The sequence below is a fragment of the Siniperca chuatsi genome, linkage group LG3, assembly GCF_020085105.1.
Source record: "Siniperca chuatsi isolate FFG_IHB_CAS linkage group LG3, ASM2008510v1, whole genome shotgun sequence".
Taxonomy (NCBI): Eukaryota; Metazoa; Chordata; class Actinopteri; order Centrarchiformes; family Sinipercidae; genus Siniperca; species Siniperca chuatsi.
Genome location: NC_058044.1, coordinates 10993855 through 11017829, shown reverse-complemented (window position 1 = coordinate 11017829; position 23975 = coordinate 10993855). Strand labels below are relative to the sequence as shown.

Here is a 23975-nt window from a genome sequence, read left to right as displayed (position 1 = left end):
GAACGCTCATCTAGACTTAACCACTTTCCCCCCACCTTGTAATTTACCACACTGTGATTATCCACATTTCACAGCTAATATAAATTTTTATAACAACACTGCATCTGAAGTTCACTTTTAGCAAGAGTAAGAAAGTTTGGTGTGGTTTGGCCACCCACACAGTGGATAGATAAAGTAATGATGGTTAGCTCCCACTTCCCGTTTCAGTTTCCCCCTCTCAAATGAGGGAAACATAACATTACAACATGGACACTGACTTCCTTGTGCCTTCCTCACTCCCATCTAATCTCTGCTGCCTCTTGTGTGAGGAAACAGTTGCATGTAATGTATACAAGACATAATGTGAGTGAGAGAGGGATTGATAGAGAAGGTAGGAAGGATTTAAGGAAAGGGGCAGATTGGAGGGGCGTTGGGCTCCCAGATGCCCCTGTGTGTGTCTGTGTGTGTGTGTGTGTGTGTGTGTGTATGTGTGCGTACGCTGCTGTGCCTTAGAGATGACTGTCAGCAGGCGGTGCCTCTGAGAAGGGGGGGGGATGTTTCCAAAGGGGCCCCAGTCTGTTACCAAAGGGAGGTGGAGATTTACTATCCCACCCAGTCAAAGTGTCTCACTGGTGCTCTGACACACACACAAACACACACACACAAGCAGAGATGCACTCAACTTCACACACACACTCAGACATACTGCAAACTCTCCACAGGAAACTCTGAGCCATAATGCGAAGGCACCTCAGAGCAGACGGGTGCATTGCTCAAACCAAGTGGGATACGGTGCGGCTTTGATAGTGCGTTAATTACTCATGTGATGTGATACAGATGTCTGGGGGCTTCAGCCGAAAGTTTGCCTGACGGTTTCCAAGGGGGCCAGGCAGACATTTTAGAAGAGGTAGGTGAAAACCAAACGTATTTATTATTTATGGATAGATCAGTTTGCGTGCTGTCACAGATCCCAGCAGTGTCATGCTGATGCTAAACTGTAATGCTACTTGAAGGGCTGGCTGCTAAATAGTTCTTTGTGTACTTGGTGACAGCTGGGACTTTGAACAGGAAGAACTCTGGGCTGTAAGAGTTGCCTGTGCTGTGACATGATGAAAAGGGCTTCACTATCAATCTGACACTTCTCTGAAACTTTATCTGCTCTTTACCAGGAGTTTAGTGGAATGAATTACTCTGATTTTGTCCAAAAAGTTTGTGGTTTTTCCTGTGAAGAGGTAGTAAAGGTGAAGACATCTATATACTTTCATAACCATAAACTAAGTAAAGAAGGGGGAATCCAAGGTATAATTATGTATTTTGTTTTGCGGGTTTGGATCTTCATCTTAACCTTTATGCTTGAATTGAAAACTGTTGACTGGAAATCAGCCCTGCAGCACTTCTTTCACGTTAAAAAAAAGATCTTTGTTTTGTAACCACATGTTACAAACCTTTCTAAATTAGAAACAGCGGGAGAATGCAAAACAAAACTGAGGAAATCATTCAGTTGCTCATCAAATGGCTCATTGTGAAAACAGCAAAAGAAGACATAAAGCCTCACTGTGTTGCTGCAACATTATTGACACAAAGACATAACCGACAGTTTCTTCTTCCAGGGACAACTGAGAGCAAACAAGATGCCTCTGCTGATGCCTCACCCTTAACTGTCTGACTCTAACTAGTCCTGGCACCTCCCATCTGTGCCCCCTTTGCAAAACCTTTTTGAAGTCTTGAAGAAGTTGTTTAACTTCCTCACAGCTTTTGAAAGGACAGTAATGGTGGTTAACGTTCTTGTAACTGACATATAATAGTCCACTTTGGTTAGAATTTAAGTGAAGGTAAAATGCAAAACAACAGGTAAAGTTGCTGGATTTTTTTTCTCCTATGTGTGTTGTCTGAAAAATAACCAAATTTTCCTCTTGTTATTTGCTTTCCTTTCTCACCAGTGATATATTGGTACAGTCTTTCAATCAGTGAAATCAACGCGCCAAATGTGTTCCATAATGGGCACCCCAGCTGTGCATATGTTGGTGCTAATGGCCTGTATGGCAGCCAGAGGAATGTGCCAGATAAACAGAGCTGAAGTAGAGGAGGACTCTCTCGTCCACTCCACCCTCCAGTCTCCGGGTTTCTACAGCACCATTGATCCCAGTACGGAGCCTGGCCTCCACCTGGGGTTCCCAGGGCCTGATGCACAAGCCGTGGGATCTGCAAATGAAACTGTCGTAAAGAGGCCAGTACCACCTCCAATGTGCAGTGTAGCTACCTCTATTAAGGACTATTTTAAGTACATCAACACCATAATTTCGATTCATGTGTTTGTGGTCGGCCTGGTCGGTAACGCCACCCTGCTGAGGATTATATACCAGCACAAGTGCATGAGGAACGGGCCAAATGCCCTCATTGCCAGTCTGGCACTGGGAGACCTTATCTACATAATCATTGATATACCCATCAATGTATACAAGGTACAGTTTTCACTCTGTTGGTGCAGGGTTAATTAAAGTCCTTAACCTTATTTTCAAAGCCAAGCTGCTGAGTGACAGGTCTCTGTGTTGATTGCAGCAACAATGGAGGCAATACGCAGAGATAAAGTGGAATATTACAGACGGGAAAAGGGGGGAAGTTGGAAGGGGCGTAAGGGAGTGTGCAAATAGACGGGAAAGTGTAGTCAGTCGGACGTCGTTATCTTCTTTGTGTGGGCAGATGAGTGATGAGAGGAGCGGGGATATGGCTGGCTTAAATAAACATAGGAATCAGGCTGTAGTCACACATGCCAGTGGCCTTGTATTGACCTGGGACATTAGTTACTGACCCTTATCTAGAGATTTTATTTTGAAAAAAGTAAGTGTGGAGTTTTGAACACACTTCCTCATTAAAGCCCTATCTATAATGTTTCATCCAAATAAATGTAAGATTAAAAAACTTGGTTTATACTGTAGTATGTTAGTAATATTTTTCTCAGCATAATTAAAGTCACCTTATTATTTTATTCCTATGTTCTTGACCATTACTGATGTAAACAACCTTTAACAGTATCAGAAAACATTAACAATTTAGCTTAGGGCTCCTGTCTTTGGTTGATTTTTACCAATAAATATGTAATGTGTGTAATGATGGCAAAATTAATCTGTCAACCTGATCTTCCCAGTGTATTATGGGATGCCATTTTACAAGAGAAAAATAAGAAAGCCACCTGGTTGGAATTAACTTGGGACTTTGAGTGCACAACGACTTTGTAGTCTGAGTAACACATGTGCAAAAAGAAAACAAAAATCTTACTGGGGGAACAGTTTATGCTCAGACAAAGAAAGAGCCACGTCTACAATGTTGAAACATGTTGAAGCCCCTTGTTCTTTTCCTCGGGGCTGTGACAGTGTTTCCAAAAATAATTAGCTCCTTATACACTAAAAACAGTGACGTGGGCTCCTTTCCTCTTTGCTGCTGTTCTGTGCTCCTGGGAAACTTAAACGGCACAAGTAAACAATAGAGGACCAGGAAGCACCATCAGGTTCTTCCTTTGGCTTCAGCTTTGAGAAACTTGTTTAACGCAGGTAATATCGTACTGAAGGAAAAGTGCCAAGACCACTTTGATGGAAACAAAGGTCTCAACTCACATGGCACTGACTTATTTTCCCAAAGGAAGTAATATTATAAGAGGTTGTGGAAGTGGCTCTGAGATACTAGTGACAACATAGTGAGTTATTATTAAAGTTTGGTTGCACGTTTTGAGAGGTTGTATGTTTGCAGGAGATGAGAAAGTTTTGCAAAATATGTGCAAAGTTTTATCAGCTGATGAGCTCCATATGGTCCGTGTCAGACAAAACTCACTCTGACATTAAGATTACGTTGAGAGGTCTTTGATGTGCCTCTGCCTGCTGTAAAATTGCCTTAAATAGATTTTAACGATGGTCAGCTTGAATTCAGTAACAAAAGTGAGATTAATAGTCAGCTCCCTAAAGACAGATTACTTAATTAAAATCATTTACTTTGTACTGATACATTAACTAAGCCAGACAGTGATTTAATGACAAATTATATTAGTGTGCATGTGCTGAATATTGAACAATAAATGTTGTTACAAATGTGATTTAATTCGTTTTAGATAAGTGTTTATGTGGCAGTTATTGTATGTCCTTTTTCCACTAGCTCCTGGCGTCACGCTGGCCTTTTGATGACAGTCTTGTTGGCCTGTGTCTGTGTAAGATGGTGCCCTTCCTGCAGAAAGCCTCTGTGGGCATCACTGTTCTCAACCTGTGCGCCCTCAGCGTGGACAGGTCAGTGCTTTCACATTGCACACTGCTTTATTAAGTCACATCAAGAGCTTTGACATGTGAGCGTCAGTTTTGGTAGGCCAGCAAAAATCAAGGTCTCTGTATGCCAAAAAAGTGAACCAAAATACATAATAGGTTTTGTGCATATGTTTGTGATGTGTTGTGTAATTAAATATGAATGTTAAAGTAGGTTTTATGGAATTAATTCATTCTCCAAAACTTTATAATTGTTGCTCATTCTCATAAAGAAGGTTTTATTTGTATTTTTATAATTCCATAGAAATATATGAAAAGCAGTAGCTTTCCACTGAAGTTACATGGTCTTGTAAAGCCAGCACCATGTTTGTGTACATCCTGAAGCCTGAAAGAATGTTTCAGATGTCTTTTTCATAGTTGGAAAAGTGGACACTATTGCACAAAATTTGAGGAGGCAGTCAAATTATTGGAAAAATTAAACAAATTTGATTTGGTTTCAAACATATATTTTGATTTGATTCCAGTTTAATGACATAAAGATTTGGTTAGTTGAGATGATGAGCACTTCCAGGAAAGGTCAATACCTATTATGCATTCTCAGTGGGAAGTTATTTATCACTCTGCTCTTCTATATGTTACCTCAGTGTTCAAAACTTTTGTGATGAGCTCTTCTATAAGATGCTCTTTACTTCTTTAATGGGATTTTTTTTACATGCAACATTAAGTGCATGATATTTACACTGTAAACTCTATATATGATATTAATAATAAAACGTTATCTTGATGGCAAGTATATTGACAAGTTCTTTTTTAATAGTGCCTTAATAGAAATTCCCTAATGAATAAATGATGATCATGAAGTGCTGAAGCTCAGTGTAACCTCACTTTATGCACTAGACACAACTTTAGAGATAAGAGGCTCACATGCCTGCTCTGAATAGGCTCCAAGGTTAAACTCGACAGATATATTTAATGACCTCTATTATGAGGAAAAGACAGGCTGCAGTGCTGTACAGCTGTGTTGAGGAGCAGAGGCTTTCCAATTGTTTCCCAGAAATGTGTAGCATGTCTTTGTGTGTGTGTGTGTACTTTGAAAGTACTTAAGAATCTTTTGTATCTTTTCAATGTTGGAGGAAGAGAAAAAGGTGGATACATTACTACTTAGTAAAATATAAATGCCGCCATGTTGTTCAACAGAGAAATTCAAATGTGTCATGAAAAATATATTGTTTTTGCCATAAAATCTTGATGCAGGATTTTACTAAAACATTTCGACAAGTGGTTTCCATTAATGAAACAAACAAGCAAACAAGTATTCAGTGCATGGGAAACACAAGCCAACAGACAGACCTCTCTGCCAACATGGGCCAGTCTGTTTGGAGGCTTCACAAAAATATAAATATTAGATATTTAAAATAAACAATTGATCATCTCTCCTCATTAATTCTTAACTTTTTGATATTCTTTGCTGACTGAGCAGTTTGTTGTGTTTGGTGTGCTGCCATGCATAAAGAAAATGTTGTTAGCTTTGTCAGTCAGGAGAGACAAAGAAAATGATGACTTTACCGATTTCTATTTAATGATGGAGCAGTGACTGGAAGCAACTGAACCGCTGCAGCCCTGTTTCAATTAATAAACAGGTTCTTTTCATATCAACCTAATTGTGTTACATTTTATACTTTCTAATTTCAATTTTTGTATTTGTATCCCAGGAGTGCTATATCATAATTTTCCCTGCTGCAGTAGCTCACTAACCCCTAATCATATTATTTTAATCTAATCAATTTAATATGTCGAATCCATCTGTTATGCCTGGTCTCTAACTCTGTGTCTGCCCTTCACAGGTACAGAGCTGTGGCATCCTGGAGCAGAGTTCAGGGAGTGGGCATCCCTCTGCTTACAGTCATTGAGATTGTGTCTATTTGGGTGCTGTCACTCTTCCTGGCAGTACCAGAGGCTATCGGCTTCGACATGGTCAGATTCAACTACAGGAACGAAACCATGCGGACCTGCATGCTTAACCCCAAGAGTGGCTTCATGATGGTACGCTATCATCCTTTTCTTATCATTTTTGGATAAGAAAATTGCCGTTAAGTGCTTTTGTGTTCCAATGTTTTGCTTCTATTAAGGCCAAGATGTGCTCTATAGTGCAGTGTGTCAAGGTACTTGTACAGATCGGTGGTGTACAATAAAGAGACAAAACATTACTGGACTAAAGAGATAGGAAACCCACCTGCATGAGGACTATTTAAAGAGGAAGTGCAAGTACAGCTTAATATTTCCATTGTTTGTTTGGAGTTAATGAGTTTTTAACGGCCAGTTGGCATGCTGTTGTGCTATTTTGGTTATAGGGGCGTATATTTTTAGAGCATCAATACAACAGTAAAATAAATCACCTACAACATTTCCTGTTTGGGCAATAAATAATTAAAAACACAAGACAATTAGAATACCAAGCCACTGATACCTAAGAATGTGCCCAGATTCACCTTTCAAGCCAGGAGGTGAGTATTTGATACTAAAAAGATTTTGAGTGGCGTATCACTTTAAGAAATAAACCTGGTCTATTTACTCTCTCTGATTGTGGCCTTTTTCACAACCTTGGAGCACATAATGGATTGCAGGCCAAGTGCAATTACTGAAGCCTGAAATCTGGGGCCTCAAGCTGAGCCACATGTGCATATCTATTCCATATGCACAAAACTGGAGTAATCTCTCTCAGATATATATCAGCAATACAATGCTGAGGTCTGAGCAAAATTTGCCTCTTAGCAGTATTTAATAGCAATGAGCACAGCAATAGCACATTTTCTTCTTTGAAAGATTTTCTCACCAAATTTGGTTTTGTCGGAACTCAGCACATAAGACCAAAGTTGGAGTCGATCTACAAACTTTAAATTTTTGTTTTTGCTTTTCACAGAAGCTGTATAATAAGGTTAATAAGATTTGTGGTGATTTTGAAATTGTGGGATTTTTAAAGAGCATACTTACAATATTTGTTAGAACCACAGAGAGCCAGATGGGCCAGAAGTGGTTTGTTTTCAGACTTACTACACTACATATAGAGCACACATGTAGCACTCACATGGACTGCAATGGCATTGGAGTACAGGGGACTGGTGGTGGTTTAGGTCTGGGTCAGGTTCAATTACAAAAGCATGGATTCTTATTACTAGGATCATACCTGCTCAAGCCAAATCATTTCAACTTTACTTCTATAGTACAGTACAATATCACACATGATGTCTCATTTGGACCTTTAAGGCCCACATCAACAACAGTTGCCAAAAGTTAAAGATAGATCCTCCCTCTAAAGATAGATGGAGGTGCAATGGGAGCCATTGGTGAGAAATGGGTAATTACAGAAAATTAACAGAAAGTTGTATTAGGTCCTAGCAAGTCTTAGACCCACTTAAGTCCATGAAAGAGCAGTACGTCACATGATTCTGAATCGAAGCAGGGCCGGGAAGATGGTGGAGTTGTGTGGAAGAGTAAGTGGATAGGGCAGCTCGGAGGATGCGTGCGAGAGACATCAATGGAGCATGTGGAAAATTGTTGCTTGAAAAACCTCAACTCTTCTTTTTATTGTAACTACTGGGTCACACGGTAATTCATGCATTTATTTAAGTTTAAATGTATTACTGTTTCACATGTGCGTGTTTCCCTTTAGTTCTATAAGGATGCAAAGGACTGGTGGCTGTTTGGCTTCTACTTTTGTGTACCACTGGCCTGCACAGCTGTGTTCTACACTCTGATGACCTGCGAGATGCTCAACCACAGGAAGGGCAGCCTTCGGATAGCCCTCAGTGAGCACCTTAAACAGGTTGGACAATACTTCTAAATGATAATGCAGTGACAAGCCCTTAACTCTAATAATCTGACCTCTAACTTTTTGAGGGAGTAAAATGGATCCACATCGACTCAGTCAACAGTGTGTAACAGTGTGTAACAGTGTGTAACAGTGTGTAATGGAGGGTTAACCTCTAACCCTCCATTACACAAACTTCGTCATCTCCTCTCAAATGGTGGAATGAAATCTGTTGTTTCTCTCTGCAGAGGAGGGAGGTGGCCAAAGCTGTCTTCTGCCTCGTTCTCATCTTTGCCCTCTGCTGGTTCCCACTGCACCTCAGCAGGATCCTTAAGAAGATGGTTTACTACCAGAATGATACGATGCGCTGTGAGCTGCTCAAGTGAGTTACTGGTAGAACAACCCTCCTACACAAAAGTTACTTAGAGGTCTAAAGGCAACAGAGTATGAAAAATGTACAGGACATGGCACTGTTGTTCTGGAGTTTTGATGGGGTTTTTTTTATATTAGTTCAGGATCTCACCTGTTTCTCTGAGTTGAGAAAATATCAGTAACCTTGGGCTTCCAAACACCCACTGAAGAGACTTTTATTAAAATATATCTTGGTCAATATGAAAATAAATTTGTATTTCTTCCAGAAGTGTTTACCATTAAATGCTATTGAAATAGCATCGAAAAAGGTTTAAATGGATTCTGTGGTGCTCTATAAAAATAATGATGATCAGCCTTTCCTCTATTTTCTATTTTCAGTTTCCTCTTGGTGCTGGATTATCTTAGTATCAACCTTGCAACAATCAACTCCTGCATAAACCCCATTATCCTCTACTTTGTCAGCAAGAAGTTTAAAAACTGCTTCAAGGTATGGTACTTTCCCACAACAGATGGATATTATTGCATGTAACGCACTCAAACTCTCTCTCTCTCTTTCACACACACACACACACACACACACACACACACACACGCAAACAGTGAACTCAGGCTTTTGTCCATGACACAGAGGCTGTGATGGTGATGACATTCCATGAGCAACATGTAAAAGCAGCCTGGTGATTTATGTATTCACTTTGTATGGCTGAGGTCACACACTGCAAATGTCTGTCAAAGGGACCTGGGCTGGAGATAAACCATGTCTCAAGTTTGCACGTTAAAGGAATTGTGGGAGGGAGGTGGGGGCACAAACGAGAGAATAGTATGAAAAAACTTCTTGGTAAACAGTTTGACATTGTGGGAAATACCCTTATTTGCTTTCTTGCCGAGAGTTAGATGACAAGATTCACACCCCTCTCATATCTGTCCGTTAAATATGAAACTATATCCAGGAGCTTGTTAGCTTAGTTTATCATAAAGACTGGAAACAGGGAAACCTGAGCTAACCTGGCTCTGTCCAAATGTAGAAAAATCTGCCTCTACCAGCACCTCTTAGCCAAAGTAATTAGCATGTTATGTCAACCAGTGGAGACTCCAGGAAGTCACTGCTCTCGGCCAAGAAATAACTCGGCATAAACCCCCCATAAATTCGGAACTTTTCTATTTTACACTTTGGCTTTTGTATTGATTGAACAAACAAAATATGTTAATAAGTCAATTTTAGAGGTGCTGGTATTTTTTACTTTTGAACACAGCTAGGCTAGCTGTTTCCCCCTGATTTGAACCTAACCATCTCCTGGCTGTACCTTCTTCTCATCTACCTCTCAGCAATAAAGAGAAGTGTATTTCCCACTATTCCTTTTAATTTTTCTCTTTTTTTCTCTTCACATGTTCTTCAAGTCGTGTTTGTGCTGCTGGTGTTACTCTGACAACCAGCTGAGCAGCATTGGACCCATGAATGGTACCAGTATACAGTGTAAAAGCCCTGAGCCCAACAACCTCCTCACTGATCGCAGCATCAGGAAAGACAGCGACTGATCACTCACCTGAGGAATATTTTCAAGCTCTCCCATACACCCAGCAGCTTTTAAAATGCAACCAATGCTCACCCTAAAATATATACATCAAAAAGTACTTTTTCAGACAATAAATGCACATCCTTAGGACCACTGAAGCAACATATGAACCCGGCAGGGAAGGATTAGGAACTGGAGTTAAAAGAAACAAACAATGGATTTAGTGTACAATGCTCTGAAGTTGTCCGAGCCTCTCAGCAGGCAAAACTTCCTAAAACAAACTCCTTGTATTCCCACACCCACGGACAGTGACGCTGTAGCGTGAGACAAGAAGGGGCAGAGTGGGTGAGTAGGAGGGGGACTCTTTAACAGGATGCAGCTGAACCTTGACTATTACTTACACACAATCAGTAGCCAAGTATGCTATTCCTGTAAAGGGCAATACTACTGGGAAGGATGCACAAAGCTACAGGAAGGAAAAAGCAGACTGCTCGCCGTCAGAGGGAATGATGGGAGACGAGTATGTGCTGTCCCCAGGAGTTCACTACTCATTGACTTTGGAAAACAGGAAAGCATGTTACTGACTCGAGCAACAATTCATTTTCCATTAAACATGCGAGCGGTTGTACAATGTTTTACACACACTAATTATACATTGAGCTACTTTGTGGTATAATTAGAAGAATGCTTTGAAGTGCATTTGCTTCATGTTTGATTCCTACTGCCTGGCCAAAAATGTTTTCTGATTCAGAAAAGAGGGAAAATTTCTCTGAACAAAAAGATGCATCCATACATCAACAAAAAGACAATTTCTGCTTAATGTAATCATGATCCACAGACCTCCAAACTTCTGGTTAGTAATTCAAAATTGAAAGCTTTCACAAAAGTATCACGTCCGGTGTCAGAATAAGCCAAAATACACTGGCACAAAATCAAGTACAGGGTTGTAGGTTTTAAAGCGGATAAGGTACAACTCTGTATTTTCATAGCACATGTCATGCAAATGATAAATATGAAGGAATGCATTATGTCAGGTCTGATTTCACAGTAGACCAAAAATGAACAGGAATTAGCTTATTTCTAAACACTGTGAATTTTACCAGATATAATCAACAATAATTGTGACTTTTATGCTTGTATAACCCATGAAATATATGTATATGTATATATATATATATATATATAGTGTCCACTTTTATAAAGTGTTATATAATAAGTATTTTACTCAGACACGATTACCTGTGTAATAACACAGGCAAATGAGTTTTTAATGGTGGTGGTAAACGCTCCAAATATTAAATGAATAGTTTGACATTTTGGAAAACACGCTCATTGGCTTTCTTTCCAAGAGTTAGATGAGAAGACTGATACCACTGTCAGGTCTGTACAATAAATATTTCGCTACAGTCACAGTTGGTTAGCTTAGCTTGCCATAAAGACTAGAAACAGGGGAAACAGCTTGCCTGGCTCAGTCTGAAGGTGACGAAATCCATCTGCCAGCATCTCTAAAGATGACTAATTAACATGTTTAATCTCGTTAGTTTAATCCGTATGAAAACCAAAGTGTTAATGTGACAATTTGTGGGTTTTGCCAGTTAGCTACAGCCAGCAGCTAACAGGCTCTGGAAATTACTGTATATTCAGCAGCTAACCAGGTGGTGGCTGTAGCTAATGCTGGCCGCACACTAGAGGATAACTGGGCAGATTTTGGGTCCGATTCGCCCCTCCCGACAATTGCGGGGCTGTTCCCGATTTGAGGCTGGTCCAAATTATCCTGTAGTTTGAGGGGTTTACAGACATAATCTTAATGTTATCGACTCCTAAATATCAAACTATATATTTGATATTTACAACTTGAAATACTGTAGTATGAAAGGAACAGCGATGGAAAAAATATGTATGGTAGTCAATGGCGAGAGAAAAATCTAGTGTGCACCAGGCATAAACGGCAAAAACAAACAAGACGTATTAGTTAGTGAGCTTTAGAGATACTGGCAGGCCGATTTTGTTACATTCGGACAAAGCCAAGCTACCTGTCTTCCCATGTTTCCAGTCTTTATGCTAAGCTAAGCTAACTAGCTGCTGGCTGTAGCTTCAAATTTAATGGACAGACCTGAGAAAGGCATTGATCTTCTCATCTAACTCTTGGCAAGAAAGTGAATAAGGGCATTTCCCAAAACTATTCAAACTATTCTTTTTATGTGGAAAACATATTCAGCTACTAAACAATTATTCTGCCTTATACTATTTGATATGTGAATACATGTAAACCTGTGTATGTTTGAATGTGTGTTAGCATGTGTGTGAGTTCTGTGTGTATAATTACTTGCACTTCTTTAGTTGGAGTGTTTTGCACACTTGTGTACAGAGGAAAAGGCAATATCTGTAGGCAATATTATTTTACCACTATTCATTGAAGCGATTCATAATAATCTGTAAAAACAAAAATGGAATTCATATGTTTGTTGTCATTGATTTGACTTCTAAACCTCATGTTAATGCTGCTGGTTATACCAATAAATCAATTTCCATCTCCAGTGTAAGGAACAAGGAGGTTTATTTCACCATCATGCTAATATTTGTTTCTCTGGGAAGTCAAGGGGGCCCCTTCTGTTTTTCATTTGCCTCTGTGAGAAAGAGGCGCCTGGGAGTGATTTGAAGCATACTGTGACCTGCTTGGCAACTGAGCCCTTAGGGTTGCTAATGTCAGCAGAGAGGATGTGAACATCTTGGATGGTGGGAATTTGATACATATAACTCACTTCTCATCTGTGTTGCCAAAAGTGGATAGAGGAAAGCAAAGTTTGACCATTACTTATCCTCGTTTTAGTCACATATTAGCTTTGATGTGGCAGATTATACATATATATTTTGCTTATCATAATGGTGATATATAAGAATATGCTTAAAACTGAATAGCATTAATGCAAGTTGCACTTGATTTAATGCAACACAAACATATTCCAACTACTGTTTCTTTAATGTAACAGTGTTTTTTTTTTTTTTGTCTAAATCCATTAAATAAAGCACTAGCTGTATCATGACTGAGTCTGTGGCAACTTCTCACAGTTCAGTGTCTACTTTGCTGTGACCAAACGTGTCATTAACCCAGGATTACACGCTCTATAACTTCTCAAAAAGAGACAATTACCAGAGCTACGTAATCACATACACAAAGTTGAAAAACACCCAAGACCAGCAAAACATTGTAGCGGGCGGCCGTGGCTTTATCGGACGTTGGCTTGTTATTTGTTCCAGTGAGTTGGTGATATGTCAGGTCATAAACTTTATGAAAGTGGTTCATATTCCTCATATGAAATCATATCACAATCAGGTTCCAGTAACCCTGAAGAAATACAGAATTGCTCAATACTTTGGCTGCTAAGATATAACATTTCACAGTTTAATGAAGTTTAACGAAGCAGACAATAAAAAAGAAACAAAAAAATATTATTAGGATGAAACATATTGGAACATACTCAAGTAAAGAGTACGGTCAAGACCTGCTCTATATGAAAAGTGCCCTAAGACTAACTTCTGTTATGATTTGGCACTATATAAATAAAATTGAATTGAATTCTTGTGCTTTTCTGGGAAGTGACAGAGAGAAAGCGGGTGTGAGAGAAAGGGAGGGAGAGTGAAACAGAGTGGTTTTAGCTCTGTGGAATTTGGTGGGAACCTTATTTCTTGCCAGCAGTGAATTGAATAAAGCTCAAAAACAAATAATATAGGATCTCAAAAGTCCAAAGTGGTTCTCCATGCAGAGCTTATTCAGATTTGGTTGTTGATACAGTAAATATGTTCAAGACCAATCAATGTTCATGGCAAAGACAATGGAAAGCCACTTTACAAGGCATTCTCTGTTAGAAAATAAAAGAAAGCATGATTTCAACTTGAGCTTTTTGTTAATGTTCATTCTCAACAAGATACTTACAACATGATAACAATGAATCTTGTCCAATACTGTGAGGGAACCACGGAATATAAAACAGGAGGGAACTCATAATGAGAAGGGGGGATGTAAGCAAACAAAATTATTTTCTTTTCTTTTTTTTATATGCTTAAAATGTTTTTTATGCTTACCACAAAATCACATAATTACAGAATCAACTTTAATTGCTTATTCAGTTCACGGAAAAATCAATGGGTTAATCAAAAATGAAATTATTTTCTGCTACAACATAGATAAGAATCTTAAAGTATCTTCAAGCTAACAAGACTCTGACTCATGGTATCCGAGGAAGTGAAATCTGTCTTAGAATTGCTCAATTCCATATAAAACCCCATATCAAGCACTCAGCCCACACAATAATAATGGGGAATATGGGTTCAGTGAACCACAGATCATTTGAATGTACAATATGTCTCACTGTAGCTGTCACATAATAAGTTACCAGAGTTTCTCGAACATTTTCAATCCATGACCTGAGAGTTCAGTGTCACCGAGGCTGGATTAAAGTGGACAACTGACCCCGGGCACCAGCACTCCAGAGGCCCCAAAAGCTCCAGGTTTACTGTGTATTAACTGGTTTGTGCTAAATTAACTAAACCTTTGTTTGGAAATATGCAGCACCAAAGCACAATATTAACTGACATGATAAGCACCTGCTCTTGGTGGCCGTGAAACTCGGGAAATATGCGAAAAAAGGGAAAGGCCCTATCTAGAGCCAGTGTTTGGTTTGTCTGTCTTGTCTGGGCTACTATAGAAACATGGTGTTGCAACATGGTGACCTCTGTGGAAGGGGACCCGCCCCCTCTGTAGATACAAACGGCTTAATCTAAGGTAATGAAAACACAACAATTCTTATTTTCAGGTGATTATACACTAATGAAAACATACTTATCACTATTAAATTCCATTTCTGCCAATAGCTCCTCCTAAATGTTACACACTGAACATTTAAAGAAGGTCTATGTGTAAAAATCGAATTTTAAGACCTTCAGTATTTCAGTTTTGTGCTTTTATTGTCATAGCCTGCCTCTCAGATTGTGGCAAAAACTGGAGGATACTGAATGATAAAGTAAATATATTTACAACAAATTAATCAGAACAAATGCAAACAAACAGGTGCATGGGTGTTGTATGGCAGAAGTTAAGGCAACAAAAGCTAAAAAGCTAAAGACATGGGAGGGAAGAGGAGATCTCACCTGGACTGGCTGTTACTCTGGCATTTATGTATGGTGTACATCAGGCCTTCAGGTCCAGCCACTGCACACAGGAAAAACAGAGCAGAACAATGCATGCAAGCAGAGGGGTCATCACAATATGTTGCATGTTCCTAGATTAATACTTTGTTTAATTAAATGACCATGCAGCATTGCTAGTCCCAGGGAGTATTTCAGCCTACAAAGACTGTATACACTGCACAGAGAGTATGAGGACAAGGGGGCTAGTAAGGGCCCAGCATCTCCTATTTGCCCTGGGGCCCTTAACCTAGCAGGTTAATCTGGCTATAAGTGTCACCCAGTGTGATTCAGTGAAGTACTTTTCTCATGACCTGTACTTAAAGGATAAGGCTGGTGATATTCTACACAAATCCCATGAGAAGAGCAAAATCGGGGCGCCCTGCTAGCTCACGTCGTAGAGCATGCACCCAATGTACCAAGGCCCGTAGCCCTTTGCTGCATGTCATCTCCCGAAACCCCTTTCCTGTCCATCTTCAGCTGCACTACAAATACAGCCACTAAACTCAAAATAAATGTATTGCCTATGTTCATGGTAATGTGGGAACGTGTTTTAAATATTTTTTATCAGGCTTTATATCAGGCTTTGGCTACAAAGGCAATATTTGATTTTGGTCTTTTCATGGGATTTATTGATATAAAAAAATCTATAGAATATTACCAGACTTACCCTTTAAAGAGACTCGGAGTAACATAAAGTAAAGCTACAACTCTTGTAACTACTGTTCATGCTGTATGACTTTGAAGAGCTTCTTCGACTCCGTCCTACGTCACTTATGTTGTTGTTCAGAAACAGATGAACTGAAGTGAACACCCTCAGCGAGTCTGAATATTTCCTGACACAAAGGCCTATGGCAGACGTATTAAGATAAATAAGTCATTGTTGAACATTTGCAGACTTGTGTATTCCTCTGACAAAGGAGGTGCACTTTGGCTGATACACTATCTCAGGAATCAGACAGTATGTCTCCTCCTTTGTCGTGCATTGATTATTATTATTCCTCAGACCTATCCATTATGCTTATCCCGTCTATGTGTGTTTCCCACAAGGCACATACTGTACGAGTTACTTCACCCTACAGTTATGGCTATGATTCAGTGAGACATAATGGACGCCACATCCTTTATGCTAAAATCTGTTTTGGGTCTGATCAAACACAGCATATGTTAATCTACCCTGCCCTTACATGGCTGTACTCTGTATGCCACTTTGCATGGCAATCCCTCCAAGCTATCCACTTGCACGACTTGTGGCAAAGACTATTTCTAATTCATAAAAGCCAAAAGGACCAATTCAAAATTCATGAACAATCTGTCCTGCTACAACCAATGATTTCTGTGACTGTGGGGCAGTGGAGACATGGTGCAACAGAAAGGAAAGTTCTGCCTCCCCTCATTTTACAGGAAGACACACAGACACAAATATACTCAAGCATGTGTACATACACGTGCACACAAGAGCAAAAGGTAAGGAGGAGGTTCTGATGAGTATTTTTTAATTATTTGCAGGATTTAGATGAAACAAAAAATATAATATAAACCTTAAAAAACAGGGCAAATAGCTAATGGAACAACAATGGATGGTGGTTATTTTGCATCTGCACACCTTGTTGGAAAAGCACAGGTGTAAATAATGAAATGAATGATGGCTGAATTCCATTTAGCTGCTTTGGTTTCCAGGTCCTGATATTGTTCATGTTCCCTCACTGTCACACTGTCATGGCTCACTAGGACATTTGAATACAACAAAGCCACCGTTAACGTTATAAGTAACTCCTGTGCTTTTCCTACTATAACAAGTCAAAATGTCTGCTGTGGAGAAGGACTATGTGGATGCAGTTGTACTAACTTTGTACTTATTGTATAATTGGTTATACTGCACTTCAACAAATTACACATATTGTCATATGTAATTGTTAATATAATATGTTGATTGTACGTTTTAACTGGGTAAAAGTTTAATTTACGGACACCAAATACTGACACAAAGTACAGGCTGTGCACAATTTCAGTCCAGAACTGCTGATCTCAGTCTTAGAATTTGAAAGAGTCCATCTGGGCAAACAACACTAAATCTACTAGAGGGAAGACAAGCAGATTTATCACATGAATTTGTCTGATAGCTTGTGTTTTCATACGAATTTACAAATATGGACAAGTCTCTTGTAAAATGGAAACTATAATGAACAACTTTGTCCATACAACTATTTGGGGTGGTTTCAAAGTATACAGACTGAGACTGACTTATGGGTGTTAGAAATAGACTTCTTTTCATCTGTAGGGACAAATCTTTTTGTTACCATTTATTTTTTTAAATGCAAGTTTAAGCAGCCGAAATTCCTTGATGGGCCTGTCTTTTAATGGAAATGGGAGTAAAACCATTTATTTGCAAATAGATTTTTTTTTAATGCCACGAGTAACCTAACAATTGCATAAATAGCCCAAACAAAACGCCAAACATTCACAAGGTCTGGATGGCCTAAATGTGATCCATAAAACAGTTTAGGAAAGAACATGGTCACAGTTATTGCAATTGTTAATTCACATTGCCATCTGCTGGCGAAAGCACAGATCACGTGGTCAATGAGAATGCAGAGCAACCACACTAGCTAGAAGTACCGTTGGATTGGGGTAGCAAACTCTCTTTATGGATTGGCTAATTGCCTTGATTCTACCAATCAGATTCTAGATTGGGGACATCTGAAGCCAACAACAGGAAGTACACACTCGATAGCGGTTACTTTTTTTGGAAACTTTTACCAACGTAAACCTACTAAAAAGACTTATAAGTGTTCAGAAATGTAGCGATTGATATATCAACGGGGAGTTTTATTCCATTGCGTCAGACACTGAGATACTTTCAACGGTTAAGACAGGATGCATCGTCTGCTTTGTTTGTTTACATGGTGAAACAGATGACAAGCTAACGTTAGCAACCTAGCTTGGTAAAATTAGAGTCATATGAGCTGACAGTTATCCAGCAGCTTTGTCCTCACGAATGAAACTTAACATAAGCTAGTGAAAGAACCGACGGACATGTACACAATTGAAGGTTTGTCGTAGGTCGCAGTGAGCCGTTGAAAGTGTAACAATGCGAAGCTAACGTTAAATGTGTCGAGCGTTAGCAACGTTTGGTAGACGAGTGAAATCGTTTTGTCACTGAACCTGCGGCCGGTGTTTTAAAGGCCTTACAGCGTCTTCATGTCAAGATGCCTTGTTCCTGTGGGAACTGGAGAAGATGGATTCGGCCGCTGGTCGTTGTGCTGTATATTTTGTTGCTATTAGTCGTCCTGCCATTGTGCATATGGGAACTGCAGAAGTCAAGGGTCAGTTCTAACAATCTGTGGGTCTGACTGACATGTTTACTTGTGAATCTGGGAGCCCTGTTGGTTTAACACAGTGGTGAAACTAAGCTCAGTGGGTACTCATGTACTGTACTTAAATACAATTTTGAGATATTTGTACTTTACTTATAGTTATATTACATTTATGCTAATTTATACTAATGCCATGTCAGGGAAAGATTTAACTTTTAACTCCACTGCATGTATCTTACAGCAGTAGTTAGTGATACATTTATAGATTCACATGTTTTGTATGAATCCATAAATGTTTTTATCAAGTCCAATTTAGTTTGTAATTGAGTCCTTTAAGTCTTATTTTCTTTTTTAAAAGGTGAGAAAATCTGCTAGTGCAGTAAGAATATTTCGAACTGTTTTTTAATTCAAATATTTGCTAAAATGAAGTGTCTTTCTTCATGATTCTAGTCCAGATCTAAAAAAAAATCTTTGAACATGTTGATTTCAGTTTTAAACAGTCTGAAATAATCTTACTGCTTTAACAGATTTTTTCACGTTTTAAGAAAGTAAGGCTGTCAGGTCTTTCATCAACTGTAAGATATTATTTAAACATTAATGCATTCATAATAATATTCATTCAAGGTAATATCTATATAACACTATAAAAGTGACCGTTCTACATTACGAGTACTATTACTTTTGATACTTTGAGCACATGTTGCTGATAACACTTCTGTGCTTTTCATTTAAATGCGGGACTTTTGAAACGAAGTATTTTTACAAAGTTGTATTGCTGTTTTACTTGAGTAAAGGATCTGAATACTGCTTCCACTTTATATTAAATGTAGAATAATTACATCCTGGGTAGCCAAATTGCCAAAAGTTTCCCAGACTTAAATGCATAAATAATTTTAATGATAACTGTGCTGCCTGTTTCTTTCCACTTAATGACAGGTTGGCACTCATAATAAAGCATGGTTCATTGCTGGGATTTTTGTCTTCATGACCATACCCATATCATTATGGGGCATCCTCCAGCATCTGGTTAACTACACTCAGCCAGAGCTTCAGAAACCTATCATCAGGTAAAGATGTCAACAATCATGTCATCCATGAACAATAGTCTGAAACTGATTTTTAATTGTTTGTGTTTTGATTGTTTTTTTTTTTTGTTTTGTTTTTTAGAATATTATGGATGGTCCCAATCTACAGCTTGGACAGTGTGAGTTGTGTAACACATACTGTATATGCATGTACGATTGAGAGAATGCCTTTACACTTTCTGTAAATGATATACCATCACTTGTATGTAATCCCTCTTTTTTTTTTTTTATTTTGCAGTGGATTGCATTAAAATACCCCACTATAGCCATTTATGTGGACACATGCAGAGAGTGCTACGAGGCCTATGTCATCTACAACTTCATGACCTTCTTGCTTAACTACCTGGAAAATCAGTACCCCAGCCTGGTGTCGATGCTGGAGGTCCAGGAGCAGCAGAAACACCTGCCCCCTCTTTGCTGCTGCCCGCCCTGGCCAATGGGAGAGTAAGTTTCCTTTAGAATTATACCACTTTTACAATAAGGACTTGTAGACATACAATCCATGTGGGACCCTGATGCTCCCCAATATTCTCTTGTCAAACTGTTACTTTTTAACAGGTTCACCTTACTATGTGGCAGCCAACACACCGTACAACTATTCAAAATGCTTAGTCTGCATCCAACACCACTCAAGAATGTGGTGTAAAATTAATCATACTAACATGTCAGCTTTACTGACCATAGTCATATTTACTTACTATCTTCTTGAATCACCCACAATTAGAGATCTAACTGACTTTTCAATAGTGTTATGGATTTATCAGTTTTATTATCAGTGTTCTTGCATAAATGAAGGCATGCAACATTATCCCTTTGATATTATTTGATTTCGATTAGGTGTTTACAGTTTTGAAGAAAAGAAACAATGAAAATGACTAAAAGATAAAAGGTGACATTAAGTTTGTTTCTTGTACTTGAGTTTGTCTTAAGGCACTGAATTTTTGAGATGGAAGTGTTTTTTTTTTCTCAGCAAACAAGTAAACAAATCAATGACAGTCACCAGCTTCATATTAGCTTCAGTCACGCAACATCTGTAATTGCCTGCGTGCAGTTAATTTTGTCCACAGCTTTTTTTTTTTTTTTTACATTTGTTCTACTTAAAAACTGAAGGAGAACAAATTGATAAACATATGCTTGAAGGTCAGCAGCATCAGCCTCATTACTTTGTATTTTATAAGACTGCCCTGTTCAAATTTTTAACCCTTGACAGTATTGTTGCATTTTGCATGTGGATATCATAGACCATGGTTGAATAGTTGTTAAGGAAAATTAGGCAATTCAGTGTTGTTGTTGTTATTACACTTGTTTCAAGGATCCACTCATCATATTTATTACGGCCGTTAGTGATTGGGTTTGATTTTACTGATATCAGCAAAGTAGATGTTGTTAAACCAATTAAATTCTAATTCAAATCATACATTTCCTCTGCAGGGTTTTACTGTTGAGATGCAAATTGGGAGTGTTGCAGTATACAGTTGTAAGACCCGTCACAACTGTGATTGCCTTGTAAGTAAACTCTGCTCTTCATGCACTTAATTTTATTCTTTGAGACCAATCACAGCTTTTTGTTCCCTGTCTGTACTGATGTCTGTTATGGGTGTTTCTTCTTCTTCCTAGGATCTGTCAGCTGTGTGGAGTGTATGATGAAGGCAATTTTAGTTCAAAAAATGCATGGACGTACCTGGTCATCTTCAACAATATGTCACAGCTGGTAATACTGCTACTGTTTTTTTTTTTTGTTTTTGTTTTTTAAATGATTCTAAATGTAATTTGCCTCAAGTAAGGACTGTATGATACATTAGGGCCTGGGAGCATGTTAAAAGATAAGATGGACGTAAAAAATGTTACAAGCAGCCTCTTTTGAAGTGGATTTCTGTCTGTCTTCTTTTGATTTAGTTTGCCATGTACTGCCTGGTGCTGTTCTACAGGGCTCTGAGAGAGGAACTAAGTCCAATCAAACCAGTGGGCAAATTCCTATGCGTCAAAATGGTGGTTTTCGTCTCTTTCTGGTAATTCTCAGTGTGTTCAGAGTTAATCATATGGGCTGGAAATTTTGGAAAACATGCTTTGTAGGAGCTGTTTTTATCTTGCTTGTGTATGTTGTATATGCTGGTGAAGTATGCTATCCCTGGATTTATATAGACAATGGTAGTGTGGTAGCTTGTGAGAATGGTTATTTTGTAAACTCTTCTAGGCAAGCTGTATTCATTGCTTTGCTGGTGAAAGTGGGCATTATCTCCGAGAAACGTACATGGGACTGGCAAAGTGTGGAGGCTGTAGCTACTGGCTTACAGGTAAGCTAAAGCGTATCTAGTTAAGAAATACATATGATTAATGTGTGAGAATGTTTGATCTTAGCGTCAATAGAGTTAATATACAGTATTATTTATTTATTTATATATATAAATAAATAAATAAATAACCATATGGCCTCCTAATTGTTTAAGGTGTTGTAGTAAGTATGTGGTACAACTTTTTACCAGTTTGAAACATAACCAAACTGTCTTGTTTCCCTCAGGATTTCATCATCTGTGTGGAAATGTTTCTAGCAGCCATTGCCCATCACTTCAGCTTCACCTACAAGCCTTACATCCAGGAGGCTGAGGAGGGTTCTTGCTTTGACTCTTTCATGGCAATGTGGGACATATCTGATGTCAGAGCAGACATTTCTGAACAAGTCCGCAATGTTGGTAGGTGCCTCCTGGCTATTGGAGTACTTGCACAGTTGTGCATTGTAAGTATCTCATATTCGCCAACATCGAGAAGACGGTAAAGACTTTTTTTTTTGTCCTCATTGACAGGGAGAACAGTTATGGGTCGGCCAAGGAAGTCCTACTTCGGTGAGGCGCAGAATGATGGTGAGCGATCTGGCCTGCTCTCTTCAGGCTCCCAAGATGCCATCACAGAGGCGGCATCCAACCCCGTGTCACCCAAAGGTCAGTACCAGGGCCTTGGCAGAACCCTCACACCGCACTCTTTGTCAGCCCCCGCTGGGCTCAGCTTGGCCCCGTGGGATGAAGGATATGAGGCTAGACCTGAAGAAACTCAGGAAGAAGAAAGGACCAACCAAAACAAAGAACCAATGGAAGCAGATCTCATCGTGATCACCTAGCCTATCGTTAAGGCTGATGTCACCAACTGACCAGACATGGTTGGGCAGGACCCAGTTACAGCCTTGCCATTTTCCTTCAGATATGACTACTAATTAAACATTAAAAAACTGTTGTTTAAGAGGGCACATCAACCGAGTAATAGTAGAAGCTTGCCAACAAATGCAAAACCAGATGGACCTTTCTTCCAGCGACAGCTCCAAGAATGTTCAGTGAAGTTATGGCACTAAGTGATTTGCAGATGACGTGCATTTTATGCAGTTTTTGTTGCACTAGGGAGTAATTTGGCTCAGGAGGCAGAATGGTTTTTAATGAATTGTAATTGGGAAAGACTTGGTCAATTTTAAGGTGCGTCCCAAAGAGCACACTTCTCTTCAAAGAACCCAGTGTTTGTGCTGTCGTGTTTCTTGAAATGAGACGCCATGTAACGCCTCCTGAAGTCTGAGCAAAGCATGCATGTACGTATATCATTTCCAAATGGGAAATTATTACACACTTTTTTGTGTTGTCTCAGTCATATCATGATCTCAGATGTGACAGATAAAGAGAAATATGCAACTTTTAAAATACAAATGTTTTCTTCGCTCTACATCTTGGTTTATAGTGATTTCAGAGGACATAGATTGAAATGAGTACTCGTAAATGAAAATCTACTACTATACTATACTAAAGCACATTAGATGTCCATAATTATCTAATTTTTGTTTTGTTTCAGAAATTAATTTGGTACGAGTAGGTTAGAGTTATGCCTACTGAAAGATGGGTCCTAACTGACAGTGTGACATTACTACACAATCAGTTAGTATTAAAACAATGTACATGTGTCAGTCTGAAACTGTACAATCAGCACATTCTAGTACATTTTTATCAATGCTTTACTGCATACAGCTCACTCTACAGTGTTTAATAGAAATGTATTCACTAATCTTCTCAGATGCCTTGTTCTATGTGTCATGGAATTTAGCATTTATATTCCAGGATCAGTTGCTCTTTTGTTATTAGCTATTATTCATCTTATTTGATGAGATGTTCCCCATCGTTTTTAGGTTTCAAGCTGGAATAATTTTGCAGGTGCTGCACCTAAGCCATTTACTTTTCCCCATAGATTTTCAAGCTCTTGTCATTGTGATTTACATGGATTTGTGCAGGGATATTGACATGTTCAATGTACAGTTTGTGTCAGAAAATACATAAATGTATCAAATCATCATAATCTGCATCATGTCTAGCTAGAGAATGTTGCCTTACATGATTTTATTTTTCTAAATAAAACTGACAAGATTACATCGGAGCTGATGTAAATGTTCTACATTTGAATTTAATTCCATCTGACAGTCTCTTCAATAAATCAGATTAACTACA

General features: G+C 38.8%; 2 protein-coding genes across 3 annotated transcripts; both read left to right on the top strand.

Moving 5' to 3' along the window:
* Positions 1-566: 566 nt before the first annotated feature.
* Positions 567-12454, top strand: ednraa (endothelin receptor type Aa). Of its 2 annotated transcripts, none has more exons than XM_044190705.1 (8): positions 567-886; positions 1920-2441; positions 4123-4250; positions 6068-6266; positions 7894-8046; positions 8280-8413; positions 8782-8890; positions 9802-12454. In XM_044190705.1, exons 2-8 carry the CDS (start codon positions 1965-1967, stop codon positions 9937-9939), a joined length of 1338 nt encoding a protein of 445 aa, XP_044046640.1. In that variant the 5' UTR covers positions 567-886; positions 1920-1964; the 3' UTR covers positions 9940-12454. The 2 variants fall into 2 exon arrangements, with proteins under 2 accessions (XP_044046640.1, XP_044046641.1); XM_044190706.1 differs by lacking the exon at positions 567-886 and adding an exon at positions 1312-1811.
* A 5283-nt stretch (positions 12455-17737) lies between these two features.
* Positions 17738-23975, top strand: tmem184c (transmembrane protein 184C). The gene is made up of 10 exons (XM_044189805.1): positions 17738-18427; positions 19355-19485; positions 19586-19622; positions 19742-19947; positions 20935-21009; positions 21121-21214; positions 21400-21512; positions 21698-21797; positions 22022-22193; positions 22305-23975. The coding sequence occupies exons 1-10, from the start codon at positions 18311-18313 to the stop codon at positions 22613-22615; spliced, it is 1356 nt and encodes a 451-aa protein (XP_044045740.1). The 5' UTR covers positions 17738-18310; the 3' UTR covers positions 22616-23975.